Raw genomic sequence first — 19,175 nt, 5'->3', positions numbered from 1 at the left:
ATGATAAAAATGTACCTATATAAACATTCTTACATTTTGGGCTATTTCTCAAGGAATAGGCTATACAAAGTGTTCTGCTTCAAAGCTGATGCTTTTGTTTTTATCCAGCAAACACACTGAGTTCTCAGCAAAATGATTAGCTGTATTTGCAGTTAGTTTACCATGAGGCTGCCAAACACTCGTCTTTTTAAAACAATAACCACTGTACTTGAACAACAATAAAAAAAAGTTAAAGAAAAGCTAAGTACTATCAATCTACAAAACACTCTTTACCTCATTTCTTAAATAAAAGTTGTATGAAATCCAGCAGTTAAAAACCAACCAAACAAACAAAAAGCAATAACCAAACACAATTTAGTTCTGGAAGTTTCAGAATGCTGATAACCTCATTTATGTTCACATTTTCTGCCAAATTCCACCTCGCTGATGTGAGAGAATTCAGCACTAATGATCCCAAGGGAAAGAATCAAGTGCTGGGAATGGAAGGGTGTTCCCATAATACTTAGAGGTCGGGTATAAAATAAAACGTGTACCTGGCCGGGTGGCTCAGTTGGTGGAGCATCGGCCCACACACCAGGAGGTTCTGCATTTGATCCCTGGTTGGGGTGCATACGGGAGGCAACCAATCAATGCGTTTCTCTCACATCAACGTTTCTATCTCTCACTCTCCTTTCCTCTCTCTAAGATCAATGAAGCATATCCTCGGGGGAGGATTGAAAAGGAATAATGATAATAATGCAAAAAATAAAAGGAAATAATGTGTAGACAAAAAAAATGAAGTCTTTGCTAGCAGATGTCAGAAGGCTAGCACAGATTTAAGCAAATCTACTCAACTTCTGGATTTGTTGTTCCGTTTCTGGTGCTTTTAACAATGACCTTAAGGCCAGACAAGATCCTGAATCATAAAAGAAAAATGTACTAATCCTCAAAATCCCGCACTTACTAACAAAGAGGGGGCAAACATGTTTTTAAATACTTGCAATAACCAGGCAAAAATAAAGGAATCACGGTGCTTCATCAGCACATTCGCCATTCTCTGGGCAATTTGGATAACTCTACTTTCCTGTCATAACACGAAAAATTAAATTTAAAAATTAGTGCCATTTTGCTAAATAATGGGAACAGATTCACGACAGTACTGGCGTTGTATCTTTTTAAAGAACTAAAAAGCCAAAGCAATTGTCCACCTTCTGAGTTTACACAATCTCGTCAAGTTATATACAGATGCACTCATGCGCCTACCACGCCACGGAAAACAGAATGAAGTTGCCCCTGGTTCTCCGCGGAGACGGGACTTGGCCGAATGGCCCCTTCCCCTCCTCTCACGAAGATGCCCGTCCCAGGGAGTAAACAGGAACTAACATTTGAAGTAGTATAAGGCTGTGCCTCTGCACCACTGTTAATCCTTGGGTCTTAAATGTGTTTTGCATAATTTCCTTTTCCTCAGTTCTAAAAGGAATAAATGTTTACTAAGGAGGGCAACATTTTACATGCAGAAAAGCCATTTTTTGAAAAGAAGGATGCTCCATCAGCCCGCTCCCCCGAGATAACTCCCTCGAACTCTGTTGGGAGTTTAGTCTTCAGATGCAATGCGTGAGCTGGTCCCACTCCCGTGTATGTCTCAACACTGGCATGGCTTCTGCCTACACAGTCAGAACCTCAAGCCAGTATTTCTGAATGCTAACACGATTTCTTGGTTTAAAAAAAAAACAAAACCAAAACAAACAAACAAACAAACAAAAAACCCTCCAGAGCCAAATGATAGAAAAAGGAAAATGTCGTGAATCAAAAAGATAAAATTTAGACAGATCAAAGTAGAAGCTTATGATCTAATCGAATTGAAGTATATAGCAAGATTATATTGTGTAAATTTGATGAGACAAATTACGTTACAAATGAAGTTAATTTGCCATGGAAACTAATGCTATGAAAATAATTATAATCATCAAAATTTATGGAAAAAATAAGACAAAGGAGGTTTTAATAGCTAGTGGTAAGTTTAAGATAAAAGCTATTTTTTCCATTTATTCCTGCAGGTATGTTTATCTTCGCCTTAAAACAAAGCAAAATACCACTATTTGCAAAAAAAGGAGAAGTGAAACAGTGTTTATCTGAGGAGTAAAAAAACTCACCCAAGCTTCAACTCAGAAAATATTGTTATCCTTAGTAGGTAATCTGAATGTACTACCCAAAATGATGGCTGCTTTAAGCAACTTGTAAGAGTACTTTCTCCAAAGAACAAGACCCATAGTATCAGTTCAATGACTGCATCGTTTACAAGACTCCAAGCTGCCCTGAGATTAAAGTAGGAACCTAGTACATTTTGATGTTCTTGGTCTACAACATTGATAATGCTCTTCATCAGGAGTCTGAAATCCGTTGAATGACCCAATCTTCTAGCAGCCCGTGAAGTGATATTGTCCGACTGAACTGACATATTTAATTCAACACTATTGGAAGTAACTGATGAATATTTCAAACGTTTAGAAAACGCTGCTATATCAGTTCTGTATCCTAATTGAATGGATGTGCCAGTGAAGGGGTGGGTGACTGATATTAGAAGAATATGCAGTCCGGGGTAACTTCAGCTAACGTAATGATTCACTAAATGTCACAATTCCTTCCATCTTGTGCAACGTTCTCGTGGGGCAGTATCTTGGGTCAGATTCAAAAGCCATATCGTAAAGGATGGGCCCACTTATCTGAACAAGGTCCAGGGAGGCCATCACTTAGGAATTCCTCCTAAAGACATTCATGTGTAAGAACAGAATTAACCAATTCTTTTGTCTTGCTTTCTTTTCTAGATTACAGTAAAAGGAAAATATCTGATTCCAGCAAAATTAAAACCTAAGAAATATAATTGTTCATGTATTCATTCAGCATTTATTAGTACCTGCCTTATGTCAGGTCCCAAATAACACAGACAAGGATGTCATCCTGGTAGATCTTACATGCTAAGTTACAGACACATTTAAAAGCTGAAAACTCATTAGCAATCAGGAAAATGCAAATCAAAACAAAAAGATACAGGTAGCAACAACTAAAAATTGCAAAAGCCCCCGTATGTTGAAGAAGAGAAATGGGCACTCTCATACTTAGGTGGTAGAAAGGCAAGTCAGCCTGAGATTTCTTTTTTGGAGAGAAGGGTAATTGAGTGTATATGTCTGTCTCAATAATCCCATGTAGTGGGATTTATCCTAGGGGAAAGACTGGAGACAGAAAGTATTATAGAAAACTGTTCATGGAAGTACTAAATTATAGTATATTCAAATGGTATATTCATGGGATATAAGGTACAGGTCCATTTTTTATTCTTAAATAAATTTTATAATTGTAAATAGTTTTTCATTGTCTATAAATAAACAAGTTCCCTGACACCCTTACACTACCCTACCAGTTTCCTCTGTTAACATCTCCCTTTAGGGTGGTACTTGGTCACAGTTAACGAACCCACACGGATCTGCTGTTCCTATTTCCTGAGCGTTTCCCTAGCGCCCTTTTTCTGCTCCAGGTCCCCACAGCACATTTAGTAGCCATGCCTCCCCGGGCTCCTCTTGGCTGTGATGGTTTCTCACATTTTCCTTATTTTGATGACCTTGACCGTTTTCAGGAGTGCTTGCAAAGTGTTTTGTAGAATGTCCCTCGATCGGGGTTTGTCTGATGTTTTTCTCATGATTAGACTGAGCTGCTGGGTTTTGAGGAGGAAGACCACAGAGATAAAACGCCATCCTCATCCCTTCCTGTCAAGGGGCTACGTTATCGCCATAACTTATCACTGCTGATGTTCATTTTCATCACGGGGCTGGGGTAGTGTGTGTCAGGGCTCGCCATTGTGACACTATCCTTTCCCCTCATTTCCATTCTGTGCTTTTTCTCAGGAAGTCCCTGTGCACAGTCCAAACTGAAGAAATGGGAAGTTAGGCTCTGCCTCCCTGAGGGCAGATACATACATGATTTGAAATTCTGCAGGAGCGATTTATCAACTCTTCTCCATTTATTCAGTCATTTATTTATATCAGTGCAGACTCATGGATATTTATGTTATACTTCGTATAAAGTAAACACGCTGCACACTATGCTAGATTGATAGTACAGTCTAAAACTGTGTATTAATTTTGTTGCTGAGATCGTTGCAGCTGTGGCCGCTGGGCACCCTTTCAGCGGGCCCCCGCGTCCCTTCCACAGGTCTCGCCGGTGTCTGTGTGTGAGTGAGTGAGCACTTCCCACTCCCTGGCACTGCCGGTGCTCCCGGACCATCTTATGCTGCATTCCCCAGCCCTGCAGTCAGTCATTAGTGTAAGCGGTTCTGGTGCCTTTTTTTTTGTTTTAGAGACAGGACCTGGGCACTGGGTACGCTTGTTGCTACTGGGGTGACATTGCTTCTAGGTCCCCTCAGCTCACAGAACAAGAAAGTATGTGTTTGTGTGTATGTATACACGTAGCTACACATGCACATACCTATAGACACACATGTATCTATGCCTGCACTGCACGTAAGTATACAAATAGACGCATGCCCAATACATGTATATGCTGACATGTGTATACACATATCTGTCAGTATTTCTATGTGTATCCATCTGTTTCTCTATGAGGCTGGACATCAACACGCACTGATGTCTCCAGCTCTAATCCACTGCCACGGGGTGGTCCTAGGCTCCTCCCGTTTAGTGCCTACCACCTCTCACTCCAGCAGTGAGGATCTGGCTTTCCCATCCAGCATCCCCCATTTAATTCTAGTCTTTTCACAACGGTTAACTCTTAGCTCCATAGCAAAAAAAAGAAAAAGGAGTTTAGTGCATATGTACAGTTGCTTTTACTCTCAGTCTCACAGTCTCCATTCATTTCCACAGTCACTCTGCCCCTGCCGCCTTCACTGAGGTTATTTTGTGTATTTGTAATCTGTCGGGTTCTTTTGTCCGTCTACATCCTGTCCTAGGGTCCCCTGACCTATTGAATGTTATTTCAATGTGTAAACGTTCTATGAGTTTTGACACACACATGGGGTCATTGTCTACCATGACAGCATCATGCAGAATGGTTTCACAGCCCTAAAAAAAGTCCTGTGATTCACCTACTCAGCCTTCCTTTTCCCACGAATCCTTGGAAATTATTGATCTATTTATCATTTTTTTAAAGATTTTATTTGTTTATTTTTAGAGGGGAAGGGAGGGAGATAGACAGAGAGAGAGAGAAACATCAATGTGCGGTTGCTGGGGGTTATGGCCTGCAACCCAGGCATGCACCCTGGCTGGGAATCGAACCTGGGACACTTTGGTTCCCAGTCCGTGCTCAATCCACTGAGCTACGCCAGCCACATATTTATCATTTTTATCATTTTGCTTTCTCAGTGTCAAATAAGTAGAATCATACCATATTACCTCCTTCCAGGCTAGATTCTTCCACTCAGCAAAAGACACTTAAGAGGCAGCCACGTTTTTCCTGGTCTGGGAGCTTGTTCTTTCGATCACTGAGGAATGCCCTACTGTGTGGCTGGGCCGCGGTTCGCTCATTCACCCACCCAGGACACCTTGGTTCCCTCCAGTTTCTTGGTGGCTGTAAATAGAGCTACTATCCACATTCACACAAAGGTTTTTGGGGGCTCTTAGTTTGGCAATTCACTCGGGAAAGGATCCCAGGAGCATGGTTGCTGGACGTAAGGTAAAACTCTGCTTAGCTATGTGAGAAATTCAGGTCCACTTTTTTTTCTTTTCAGAAAAGTTATATTCCTATGTACATTAGAAATAAAAACATGAACAATTAATATGGGATTTATGACTAATTTTATTTTTTTTTACTCACTTCTCTGTTTCCCAAGGATGCTTTAGAGTAATTCAAGCGAGTAGCGTGTTTATAATCAGGGAAAAGTTAATTGAATTTAAAAGGACAGGTAAGTAGAGAATAATAAGAATAAACCAAATCCAATAGCTATGGCTTGTTTGTCTTATTTCACTGGACCACCAGCTCCTGGCCAGCAGACTGGCTGACGGGAGCTCACCCCCTGGGAATGTCAGGACGTCTCCGGGAACGTTTCACTCGAATGAGATTTTCTGCTCCGGCCCTACAGCTGGTGTTCCCTGTCACTCCTCTCGGGCTCTGCCTGCCTCAGATGCAGGAGAAGTAAAGGAACCCTCGTCAGCATCTGAGAGACCCAGGTTCACGCCAGCGAACTTTCCAATAGTGTGCTTTGTTCCTGAGATCACCCAAACCTCATCTTCCAGTCCAATCTCCAGTTTCCGGTCTTGTTTCTGGTCTAAGTGCCCTCAACTGTGCAAATCCATAAAGTATTCTTTAAAAAAGGTGTTCCTGCCCTGGCTGGCGTAGCTCAGTGGATTGAGCGCAGGCTGCGAACCAAAAAGTCGTAGGTTCGATTCCCAGTCAGGGCACATACCTGGGTTGCGGGCCAGGTCCCCAGTGGGAGCCACACGAGAGGCAACCACACATTGATGTTTCTCTCTGTTTCTCCCTCCCTTCCCCTCTCTAAAAAATAAATAAATAAAATCTAAAAAAATTTTTTAAATAAAAAAATAAAAATAAAAAAGGTGTTCCTTCCATTGAGCAAGCCCTCACATGACCCAGCTGTGAGCAGAAGCCTGCCAGTCTGTGGAAGCCTGGGCTACACCATTACACTCTGGGATGAACAAAAACATGGAGCCAGCTCATTAAGTTTGGGAAAATATCACTGTCATTATCAATTGCTTTAATTTTCAAAGGAGGAGGAAATTGGGCCTCTATTACTGTCCATAGCACCCAGTAAATAAATTAAATTAGACCGATTATGAACAAAGCAGGCAGTGACAATGGCATCTTCATATAGCTATTATGATGTTGACAAGCTAGACAATATACCCTCCTGCCTCTGAAGGAGATGTATGAATTTTGTATGCCTGGTGGTTTATTTCTCTCTTCTCTGAATGACAGGTATAGAACCTGCTGTCAGCATTACCAAGAATTCTTTGAAAAACAAATAGGGCTGGCGAATCCTTATCGCTGTTAATACTGGGTATTATTTGCTCCCTCCAAACAAAATCCACAAGAAGAGACACAAGAAGAGACACATCGTGCAGCTCAGACTCTCGGAAACATTCAGGTTTCTTTTGATGCTCTCACCTCCAGGGCATAAATTATTAATTCTGGGTGAAGCTACCTCACTGAATTTGCCAACTGATGAGTGAAACTTAGATGCTTTGGTTTTATTTTTAGCATCACATAAGAGATAAGGGAGAAACAGGAACAACCCGCAGAAAAGGCACACCACTGTGTTACTGCTCTAGAGCACGGGTGGCAAACGTAAGGCCCCGGGCCGAGCCCCGCCCTCCACCTTGTTTTACCCGGCCCGGCACCTTGTTTCTACCCGGGGCAGCGGCGCCGAGCTCCTTGCCCCTAGTTAGGCGGTCCTTACATTTATACAGCCTTAAAATGCCATTCAGCCTTTTGAAGGCAACCGCGAGGCTGATGTGACCCCCGGTGAAAATGAGTCTGACACCGCTGCTCCAGACAGTCTAATAATGAAGGTGGGGTCTCAGGTGGCCCTCCGGGTTGTCACTCGCTTCTCCCCATGCTGCTGTTGTCACTGAGCCCCTTTCGGTAAAAAAAAAAAGCCCATGTTTTTTAGGTCAATAAATCTCATCTCAAAAATGACCAAGTGGATCAAATCGAATCAAGCTTTCAAGAAGGGCTTCTTTCTGCTTTGTATTTAAATATTATGGTTTGCTCTTGGTGAAGAGGCCCAACGTCTAAATCCAAGGTATTATTCGTGTTTGCTGTCCTTCTCACAGTTAAACAGGGAACGTCTCCGAGGACAAATGAGACGCTGCCCTTTGCTGAGCAGGAGGAGGTCGGGAGTAACTATGTACAACAACTTCCAGACGGCACCTTGCATCCAAGGAAAGCGTATTGAAAAGCCATCGCGTTTTGCAACAATGCTGGGAAAAGGGAAGTCACTATCAACACCCTCGATCTTCAAATGAGACGAGCAGAGCTGTGTTCTCATGATTCTGTAGTTACAAACGCTGCACACTGGGTAAAGAATGTGGCTATCTATAAACCGGAAATTAATGTGCTGACTTAAAAAAAAAAACCCCAGCTAAAACACGCCAACTAACCAAACAAACACGACGTGCCCCATCAGCCTCCCAGGCTACTCATTATTCACGCCACATCCCCGTGCTTGGCTCACGTGGCTCCTTTTGCCTGACATTCCCCTCCAGACCTCATCTGCCAATGGAAACTTGCCGCAGCCCCAGGCCCTGCTGCAGCGCCAGCGCTCCGAGACTCTGCCCAGGTCTCCCAGCCGGGGTCTACCTTCCATTTCTGTTCTCCCATAAGGTTTCATTAGGGCCGCTGTTAGAGGCTTACGGTGTATGCATCTGCCGCCCCTTGAGTTTCCTGAGAGTTACAGCTGTGCCCTGCCAGCCCCGACGTTCCTCCAGGGCCCAGCCAGTGAGTGCCTCGCTCGCTGGCAGCGAGAACCGAGTGCACTGAAAAAAGGATTTATTCCAGAAGTGTGTTGTGCCAGGGCCCTAAGGGTGTGCTCACCTGCATGTGGTCAGCTTAGTGGGCTACTACGGAAAAGAGAAAGAAAAAAGCCATTTGAAATAGGATTTCAGCCATAGTCTGCTCTGCCTAGCTCTTTGGATAATTATAGGAGTTGCTCTAAAAACCACCTTTGACTTATTGATTTCTGTATCTGTTGAGTGTACACTTTATTTTTTTTTCTATTTCTTACTTAGAGAGAAAGGGTGAGAGAGAGAAACAGGGATATGAGAGAGAAACACTGGTCAGTTGCCTCCCGTATGTGCCCTGACCGGGGATTGAACACACAACCTTTTGGTATATGAGGTGATGCTCCAATCAAATGAGCCACCTGGCCAGGGCTGTTGAGTATGTACTTTCATGAGTTTGCTCTTCCTTTCTCGGAGAGTGAAGTCGCTATGTCTTTGTTCAAGGGGACTGGGTGTTAACTCTGACTTAAAACCAAAAGAATGCTGTGCCTTAACTTAGTCTCCACCATGAAATAGCAACAAATCTCAGAAACAAACGCAGGTGTCCTTTAGGGACAACAAGAATCACCATAATTTGTGCTGGGCTTTATGTTTACAAAGCACTTTCGTGGGCACGCTTCCATCCCCATAACATGTCATCCCTGAATCAGGAACTTTGCTGCTGTTCGACACCTGAAATGTAGCAGACCGGTTCGACGATCCCTCATCCTTAGAGAATCAAACCCTGCTCCTGCTCTACTCTCAGCAAATTAGCACAGTGCCAGAAAAGTCTGTGAGACCCTGGATGTGCCTGGCTCAAGTAACATGAAAATTCTGGCTGGGCAGAGAATGTCTCCAAGAAAAATGAAGAGGTAGCATCCTCCCCTCCCATTCCTTTGGTTCCGCAACGAACAGAATGAAAGAGAATGATACCACCCAACCTCTGCTCACACGGGCTGTATTCCCTTAAGAAACGAAAAGGTTCAGGTAGACCACGTCTGGGTTCCTGATACTATTCCTCTAATCATCCGGGAAGAACCCGAGGCTGAGGTCAAGTTGCAGGCGAGAGAGAACAGGAAGTGGGGATGAGGTCACTGGGCTGGAAGCGGGGGATTAGGGGGAGTGAGTCTTGGGTCAAGTGGTGTCTGCGAAGCTGCCCCAGGAAGAGTTCCCCTTGTCTGAATCAGACACCCTCAGGATGACTCTATCTTCAGTTTGGTTGGAGAGCCCTCAGCCCTCTGGATCTTCCCCAACCAGGAATGATCTCCCTCCACCCAGGCCTCCCCCAACAGCGCATTCCAGCCTCAGCCGGAGCTCACGTCCAGCACGAGCCTGGGAGGACGGAGGAGAGGGAATGGGTGCTTCCCAAAGCTGGACTCTGTAATAGGGTTTTATTTTTTTTAACTTTACCTTATTCTCGACAGTACTAGGAATGCTTAAATGACTTGGGAATTTGGGGCAATTAAAAGCCACGGTCTTTGTCTTACTTGATTTCTAAAAATAACTACTTGACTTTCCATCGGAGGATGGACACTCAAAGACAAACAGTCCTTGTTAAGACCACCAGGAACAACCTTTAAACAGAAAAGTCCGTTTGCTAATATATTCGCAGCTCTAGAGAGTCATTGAATGAGTAAACACGGCCGTGTTTGTTAAAAAGAGGAGTTTTAGTAGACTCTTAGAGGGCTCCCAATTAGGAGAACACCTTTATGGGAATGTATATATCTCGGTGTAACAAACTTATACTGTTCATTTGCCTGTATTTTATTCCTCCGGGTATACTCTAATAACGAGAGGGATACGGTGACGGCCAGAACCTGTGCTGAGTTTGCAGACACATCTTATTTCATTTTCACAACTGCCTGCTAATAAAGTGGGTTCAACGGTCACGCCCATTTCGCAGAGGAGGAAACTGCACCTTGGCAGGCTTACCGCCCCCATTAACTCAGGTACCCGCTGCTAGTAGTTCTGGACACATCCATGCAAGTTTTTGTATGAATCTATACACAGACTTGTTCTGTTTTATTAAAAAACCTTCAACGGTCTCATACTCTACATATCCATTCTACAACTTGCATTTCTCCGTGACAGTCCACAAAGCTCTAAGTCACTCCATATAATTGCTTTCTACTATACTACAGCTATACCATTCTCCTATTGACAGACATAAGGCTATTTTCATTTTCTCACGAATGGGGACAGACCTGCAGAGAGGGGTCTTGTGCAAGCTTCCCCAGGCACACAGGCAGCTGCCGAGGCGAACACCAAGATGTGGAAGTGCTGAGTCACGGGCGTGTGTGTTTAACTTTTAATAGATTCTGCTAAATCGTCCTCCAAGCTGTTTACTACTAGCATGTGAACACATATTTTCCTACAACCGTGTCCGACTATGATATTATTGAACTTGAATTTTTTTTGCCAGTCTAAAGGATCATGTTTCAATTTGCATTTTCCTGACCACCGTAAGAAATGTATTAGGCGATGCCATCCAGACTGGTAATTAAACAGTGAAGTCAGTTAAAGCAGGGCCACGTAAAAATGTTTATATCATTTTATTGTGGAAACACAGATGTGCATTTCTTCTCCCTTCTCTTCACATAGGAGCAAGGTCCCCTTCAGTGAAGAGCCGCTGACTAGGGCCCCATAGACTCCCTGCGTGAGCCACGACCTTATGACGCACATCTAGGATTCCCTGCTTCGGCTTCCTGCGTGAGCATAGAGACCTTGTGAAATAACCTGAGTGCGAAATTGACTTGAACAGGGAGCCTTCAGCCCCGCGCCTTCACCGAGGCCTCCTGAAGCATTCCATTTGCACTGACACAGCGGCTCTCCTTCCACACTTGTGTTTCACTGGTGCGCATCACACCATTACAAGGGCATTCGACCAGTATGAACAGGTTGGGAAACCATCACGCCGGCTCTGGGAAAACATACAACTAACCGAGGGAGCAAAGGCACAGGGGTGTTCCAGAGAGTAGCCCCCCACCATCCAGGTGAGCACACCTTCGGCGGCAGTCAGCTCCTTCCGGAGAGAGACCTGCGCGTCTTCCAACGCGGCGAGTGGGTGAGAGCCCGCCCACTGGACTCTCTGGAACGATGCGGGGCACCTTTTCATACGCTTCTCGCCCAATGCCCTCTGACTTTCATCTCATTTACCTGCTTTTCTAATGGGTTCTCTTTTTTCTTAATTATTTACAAATGTTCTGTATAAATCCCAGAGAGTAATCCTTTGCCATTTATATGCCATAAATACCTTTCCCAGGCTGTTACCTATTAACTACTTTTGCGGCATTTATTGTTTTATAGAAGTACTGAATTTTAATCTAATGAAATAAACCACTTTTCCTCCTCCATAGCTTTAGCTTTTGTTGTTTAAGAAAGCCTCTCTTTGCTAAGATTCTAAACACATCCTACATTTTCTGCGAACTTTTCAATCATCTTTGTTATTCCCCGGTTCCAAATAAAGTGCTTGGAGTTCAGAAGTTTTCAATATTTGACCAAAATTGCAAAGCTAGAAATGATGAAACCAGGACCCACATCGCCGTATATCTATATATCACCTCCCACTCACACCACCTTCCCTAAGAAGGAATTAAAGTCCGAGAGAAGTACAGTGGAACAAACGATGCCCGGCGATGCTGAAAACTGGGATAAATGCACATCTCTGTACTGAGTACACGAATGGTTGATATATCAATGACTCATCATCAGCCTCAGAAAACCAGCATGAATTTCCTCCACCCACAGAAACTGCAGTCAGGGGACCCAAGTGACTGGAGATCTAAATATTCCAGTTGTGAAGTAAGTCATGGGAATAAGGAACAGAGTAAAAAACCTTGTAGTGACTATGCACAGTGACAGACGCGTACTCACTCAGCTTACTGTGGCGGTCACTTTGTAAGGTGTATAAGTGTAGAGTCACCACGTTACACACCTGAAACTAGTATAATATTGAATGTCACCTAAAATACCACTGAGCAAACTACTAAAGGCCCAACTGCTCTCAGTCATTCAGCCCCCCATCAATTCAAGCAAACAAACGTACACTGAACACCTAACACATCCCGGGCAATGCTCCTGAGCTCCACACCCTCGTTTTCGCCCTTTGCTAGATTTCTCCATGTAGACGTCCTGTAAGGTCCTAAAGCTTTGCTTGCTCATAACCAAAGTCTACATTCACAATGTTCCTTCAGTTGTGGTCATTTAGGTCACATGCCTTGTAATTGCTACTGGGAAGTGAGCTCTGCAGGGTGGGGTTTACGTCTGAGGTGCCTCTGTGTCCTCCACGGCACGGAGCTTAAGACCCCGGGAGTACAGGTGTTCTGTCAGTGCCCCTGTTACGTTGTCACGTGGTGTGGTCAGTGGCTCAACTTTCTCCCTTGTGGACCACACTGAGATCTTTTCAAGGATGGGTAGGAGTGAGGAAGGAAGGAAGGAAGGAAGGAAGGAAGGAAGGCAGGCCTTGTATTTTCAGCAGACACAATCTTCCCAGTGATTATACCACTTCACCGAGGTCACTGTTTATTACGACTACTACCGGTCACCTTTCCAGGGGGTCATAATCTCAGTGTATCCCGATTCTTCTGGACTTTGTTAATGTCTATAATGAGCTGCCAAATCTTGTTGCTTCTATTACAGCCCAGCCCAAATCTTTACTACAGGGCCCGGCAGAAGGAACGCCTACTCGAGTGTGGTTGGTTAGGTAATAATGTGTGAGTGTAATCATTTATAGTTTTCATTTGAACATTTCACCTAAAATGTCATGTGGTGTGTTTGAGTGTGATATTGCTATGTTACAGAATTACACACTTATGAGTTTGTCATAAAAGAGGGGCGTTATTTGTGCTGGACCCGGTATTCACCCTGCCACCACCTTGGTTCAAGCCTGTTGTTTCTTGCAAAAACTATTATGAATTACCTCCCACCTGTGCACCCCACACCAAGCCATATACGCCTGCTGTTGCCACATCATCTTTCCCGAATCATAATCTCATCATGCCGAGCTCTTGCTGAAAACCCTCGAAGTCTCCCTTGCATCCACGGAATTAATTTCAGGCCTCTCAGCTGGACACTGAGGCTCTCTCTCTGTCACCCCATCTGCATTTTCAGTCCAGTGTCCCACTGCTGCCCTACTGACATGCGCTCTTCTTCTCGTTATTACATCCGTTTTGCATTTCTTAGTTCTAGTGTGTCCGCCTGGGGCACTCGTTCCCACTCTGCCCTCTGAGGCCCACTGGACACACCAGCGTGTTCATGAAGTGGGGCCAAGGCCCTAGCAGACAGATCTCGGCCTCCTCTGATATCAGCGGCGCTTGCCATTGCCTCCTGGGTTGGAACCCACACCCCTCCCCGCCGTTTTATTTCCAGTCATTTGGTGCTAACCTTGTGCATGGCAACCTGACGGCCTGGGGTGAACATCCCCGTTTTCCCCATTTTTCTATTTTCCTGCAGTCTAGAAGAGAGCCTTGTACACAGAGGCAATCAATAAAATACCTGCTGAACTGTTCTCGCCACTTTTTTGTATGCTCCTTGAGGACAGTGACTTTGTGTATTTATACAAAACAGGCAATCAAACTGCTCTGGAGCCAGAAATGGCCTGGGTTCAAATCTCAGCTCTGCCACTTTGTGCACTGAGGCATCAAGTTACTGCTCTAAACCTCCCGCCCAGCAGCTGGGGGAAAAGACAGCCTCGTGGTGGCACTGCTGGGAGGATCCCATGAGCTGTGTGTGGTTTAGACTTCGAGTGCGGTGCCTGGTATGTGATAAGCGCCTCATGGGAGTTAGGCGTTATCGTCATAAAAGAAAAGAATAAAGGATGTGAGAGTTGGTCTTTCCTTCCTTATTCCATTAGTTAACTGGCGAGAGAGTTCTGTATGGATACTTTAGGTTAATGCCGCTGTCGCATGCATTTTGAAAAACCTGGCTCTGGAACTGGGAAACTGTTCCAAGGAGTACGCTTTGACACATAAAAACTTCTTGACTCTTAGACTGTTTTCATGAATTTCAAATCAAGAATTTGCATCTATTGCATCCACCTCCCAAAGTAAGCTTCAAATGTAGAAGGCCGGAAGTTTTCCCAAGCAACATGCATGGTCAATGCCTGATTGAGGACCCTAAGCGGATGGAGCAGGCGACCAAGACGACATGCGCCCAGACAGGTGAACATCATTGACTTTTGGAAAGCAATCTGGAGGCCTCAGAATCAACGTCACCCATTTCCTCTCCATTCCCCATGGAAGTCTTTACACGCTCGAAGATGCCAGTGGGAAGTCTGAACTCTGATTGGTGGGCAGAGTAAAGGGTGCGGGGTTGCCACAGGTGATCCACAAGTAAATAGGACCAGAAATTTCTCTCTTTGAATCTGCATTCCGTCTGCAGAGCAAAGCCCCAGTGCACAGTCCAGCCGCAGCGCTGGAAAGGGATGCACTGGCACCGAGGAGGTGATCGATGATGCAGCTAAGAGAAAAGGGGAAATGGTGAAGCGGCCTAAATGTGTCCAGAGCACATCGAGGGAAAACTCACATGCTGTAAAATAAAGGTCACGGGAAGCACAGACGGACACTGGTCATTAGATCCAGGAAATAGCCACTGCCAGGCTGGTCACCTGTGTCTTTGGCTTCCAGTGGGAGTATTAGTAAAGACGAGATTCATAAATCAAGCCAAAATTATATCAAGCAAGGAGAAACTCTGATTTTTAGTAAAATAAAGTCAAAAAATGACTACTGATGCTTCTTCAACTACTCAGGTCTTCTGTTTATCTATTCAGTGTAAAAAAGTTCATGTAAAAAAGTCTGATAATACTAACTTCTCCTATTTAGTCACAGCTACCTTTTTTCTGGATTTTAGTGTTAATGTTAAGATAGACCACAAGTTATAATGAATCTCTGTGACTTCGATGACTCCTTAAAACCCAACTCTCATTTTTGGAGCAAAGTTCCATTACAAAGTATTTCTACTCCTTGAAAGTGATCTACAATCCCTAGCTGTTGATATTTCAGTATTTTGAGTTGTGTATCAGATGTTCAGAAAAAAAACAGAGGAAAAAGAAGTAGCCTATTATGTTCATTAGCATATCATGGAAAATGACAGCCTTAACTCTCACGGGCCCTGTTAATATTCTGCCGACTCCCTCTGCTGTAGCAGAAATCATAAAAACAAAGCACATAACAGAAAAAAGGAGTTTCAGTCAAAGTGAAAATATTTTATGACATTGCAAGCTTCTTAAAAATACACTCATTCAAACATGAAAAAATAGCAAATAATCCTGAAGGAAAATAAAAAAGCTATTTGGCTCCATCACAGCTTACTACATGCATACTCTTAACAATTTATAACCGCTTGTAAGAAATCAGCTAATATGACAATTAACTAAATGTTTTCACAGAGATGGAACATTAAGTTGAAGCATGTCTGTTGATTCATATTAAAGAAAAAGGTTCCTACCCTTGTTTCAGGCCATAATAATGCTCACATTAAGTCAAAACCTGCAGCACCTTTACCATGACAGATGTGAAACGCTGACTCTTTGGATGGAGACCTACCTTAAAAGCACATTATTTTCCTTTGAAAGGCAACTCCCCCAACACAACCCATGTTCAGAATGATGGAACGGATCCATTTACTCTGACTCGGGTAAGAGGGAAAGGAGGTGGAGGAAAAGAAAAGAACGCTCCACTCCCCATGCCTCCCAACCCTACTTCATGCTTTTTTCTTGAAATGTAACCATTTTAAAACCCTAATAATTTGGCTATTGTTTCCCCTGGAGCATTCTCTATCAAGATTAAAGAAGGGCTAATTCAAGAACAAACAGGATACAGGAATAATAATGGTGCGGCTTCCAGGCAAGCTATAAATAGTGACGGCATTTTCAAGAAATCTTGTGCCCAGTATGTACGTTGCCATTTAAATGTGCAGTGCGGATTTTCTTACAATGGTGTCACCAAAATGTGTTTTTTTAAATATGAGAAATTCCATTCTTACCAAGTTTTCTTGGTTCCTGGCTGCTATTTTCTGCTCCTCTTCTGCCCCGTTTTTCATGTATTTGACCTCTTCCACTGGTTTGATCCTATACTCATCTGAGTACCGAAAAAGAAAAGAAAAGAAAAGACATTTTATAACTTTTTCACAATGGTAGGAAAGTGTCAATGAGAAAAGTCCAATAACATCATTCGTTGGAGCCATTTCCCGTGTCCTTTCTACGGGGTTCATTTAAAACGTCTGGACGAAGCTTAACCAGCCTCCTTTTCTGAGGCGCTGTCCTCTGTCTACTGGGGAGAACTCAGCGGCATGCTGGCAGCCAGTGACGGTGTCCTTGCCTGGTCCTTTCACAGAAAGCACACAGTGGCAGAGGAAATAGGATATTCCATCTCCGAAACTTTTTGGAGTCTGCACACAAGGCCATATCACACCATGGCCTAAGGAAGAAGTTTCTCCTCATGAACTAGTGTTTTCCTTATGAGCATGTGAGTTCAAACACCAGAGGCAGCAATGTTCAGCAGTTCATTTACGCCTTAATTTTTCTCTGGCAGGAAAAAAACAACAACAATGAAGTACTGTTTAAGACTAAAGAGTTTAATTGCTAAGAAGACAAGCAACCCAATTAAAAATGGGCAAGGGACTTGAACAAACAATTCTCCAAGAAGGACATACAGAGATCCAGAGACACATGAAAAGATGTTCAATATCGCTAGCTATCAGAGAGATGCAAATTAAAACAACAATGAGATACCATTTCACACCGGTCAGAATGGCCATCATAAACAAAGCAACAAATAACAAGTGTTGGAGAGGTTGTGGAGAAAAGGGGACCCTAGTGCACTGTTGGTGGGACTGCAGACTGATACAACCACTATGGAAAACAGTATGGAATTTCCTCATAAAACTAAAGATGGAACTGCCTTTTGACCCAGCAATTCCACTGGTAGGATTATATCCTAAGAACCCTGAAACACCAATCCAAAAGAACCTATGCACCCCAGTGTTCATAGCAGCACAATTTACAATAGCTAAGTGCTGGAAGCAACCTAGGTGCCCATCAGTAATGAATGGATCAAAAAACTTTGGTACATTTACACAATGGAAGTCTATGCAGAAGAAAAGGAAAGAAAAGAAAGAAAGAAAGAAAGAGCTCCTACCCTTTGCAACAGCATGGATGGAGCTGGAAAGCATTATGCTAAGCGAAATAAGCCAGGCAGTGAAAGACAAATACCATATGATCTCACCTTTAACAGGAACCTAAACAACAAAACAAAGAAACAAGCAAAATATAACCAAGGACACTGAAATAGGGAACAGGCTGACAGCAACTAGAGGGGAGAGGGGAGGGAATTTCAGGGGAGAATGGGAAGGGTTTACAGGCACAAGTATAAAGGACACATGGACAAAAACTAGGGGGTGTGGAAATGGGATAGGTGGGTGGGCTGGAATGGGAGTAAAGGACAGAAAAATGTACTTGAACAATGATTAAAATAAAAAAAGAGTTTAATTGATCAACAACTAGGTATAAACAAGGGGAAATAAATATTTCCTATTTGTAATTGCCATATTAAATATGAGGCAGTCTGCAATTATTTCATAGGCTCTACACACACACACACACACACACTTTATTTCTCTGTAAGCCACATGTGTGAAGAGACATAAGAGCCAATGGATGTAACAGGGGGTATATCACTCAGGGTGGGAGAGCACGGTGGGTCCTGGTGAGACCCGGACCTCACAACAGCGAGGGAGAGAATGCGACAGATCCCAGCGTGGCCGAACGTCATGAGACAAACTCAGGAAAACCTGCGGCTAAAGCCCTCTTCCGGGGTGGAGGTTTGGTGATGACAATGATGGCATTTTCATCAGATTCCTGTCAACAGGATATGACTTGGGCACACTAAGTCAAAAATAGGCATGACTTTGAGTCATCTTTAGTCTGATTTGTCGGGAAAAAGAATCACTGGAATTACGGACTTAGAAAATTTCATGAACCAACGCACGGGTCCCTGCCTAGCACATGGCATGAAATAATGTCTGGGACAGGCTCCCTGAAAGATGCCAATCACTAAGAGAGACTGTATATCAGCTCAGGAAGTTGCAATGTACTCTTAGTGCCTATGATTAATTTGACATAACAACTATATGTTTATATAATTTCTCGCCTTTTATTGATACCACTTTCTTTAGTTTCAGGCTTCTTCATACTATCCCTTAAGACACTAGCCCCAAAGACATTTGTTATAGTAACATTTCAACAAGTAATTATGCTATTTGAATTGTTTCTCAAAATAACCAACCTTATGAAAGTAACACATTTGCATGTGTCTGAATAAAAGACTCCATGTTCCTGGCTAAGCCAATTGTTTTTTCCACCTGACAATTCCAGGTGGTGATTGATTCTGCTTCTTTCAAAAGAAATTAGGAAGACTGGTGTGAGGCTACTGTAATGAGACCTTTAGGGTCATCAAGGTCCTAAATACACTGACAAGTTAATCAATGAATTCTGATCCACAATTACAACACACAAGAAATTCACATTCCAATTTGGTGTTCAGAAGAAGAAAAAAATGAAAGTAAATTATAAAACTGGCACATTTAATTAAGGATTATTTACTCAGAATTTAGAAAAGCAGTGGTTAATAAAAAAAAAGACAAGTTATGCCTCCAACATAATTACAGAGATAAAAATAAAGAAAAAAATAATACCTA

At 43.2% G+C, this 19,175-nt stretch overlaps 1 protein-coding gene across 1 annotated transcript in view; it reads right to left on the bottom strand.

Annotated features, from left to right (window-relative positions):
• The window catches only part of CUNH1orf21 (chromosome unknown C1orf21 homolog), a 190,703-nt gene that overhangs the window by 70,287 nt on the left and 101,241 nt on the right, over positions 1-19,175 (bottom strand). The window contains exon 3 of the mRNA XM_045838484.1: positions 16,464-16,558. Coding sequence (XP_045694440.1) covers positions 16,464-16,558 — 95 coding nt within the window. The remainder of the gene's footprint in view (positions 1-16,463; positions 16,559-19,175) is intronic.

The sequence above is a fragment of the Phyllostomus hastatus genome, unplaced genomic scaffold, assembly GCF_019186645.2.
Source record: "Phyllostomus hastatus isolate PE091 unplaced genomic scaffold, TTU_PhHast_1.1 phas_contig_283, whole genome shotgun sequence".
In the NCBI taxonomy this organism is placed as follows: domain Eukaryota; kingdom Metazoa; phylum Chordata; class Mammalia; order Chiroptera; family Phyllostomidae; genus Phyllostomus; species Phyllostomus hastatus.
This window is presented reverse-complemented; position numbering and strand designations above follow the sequence as displayed.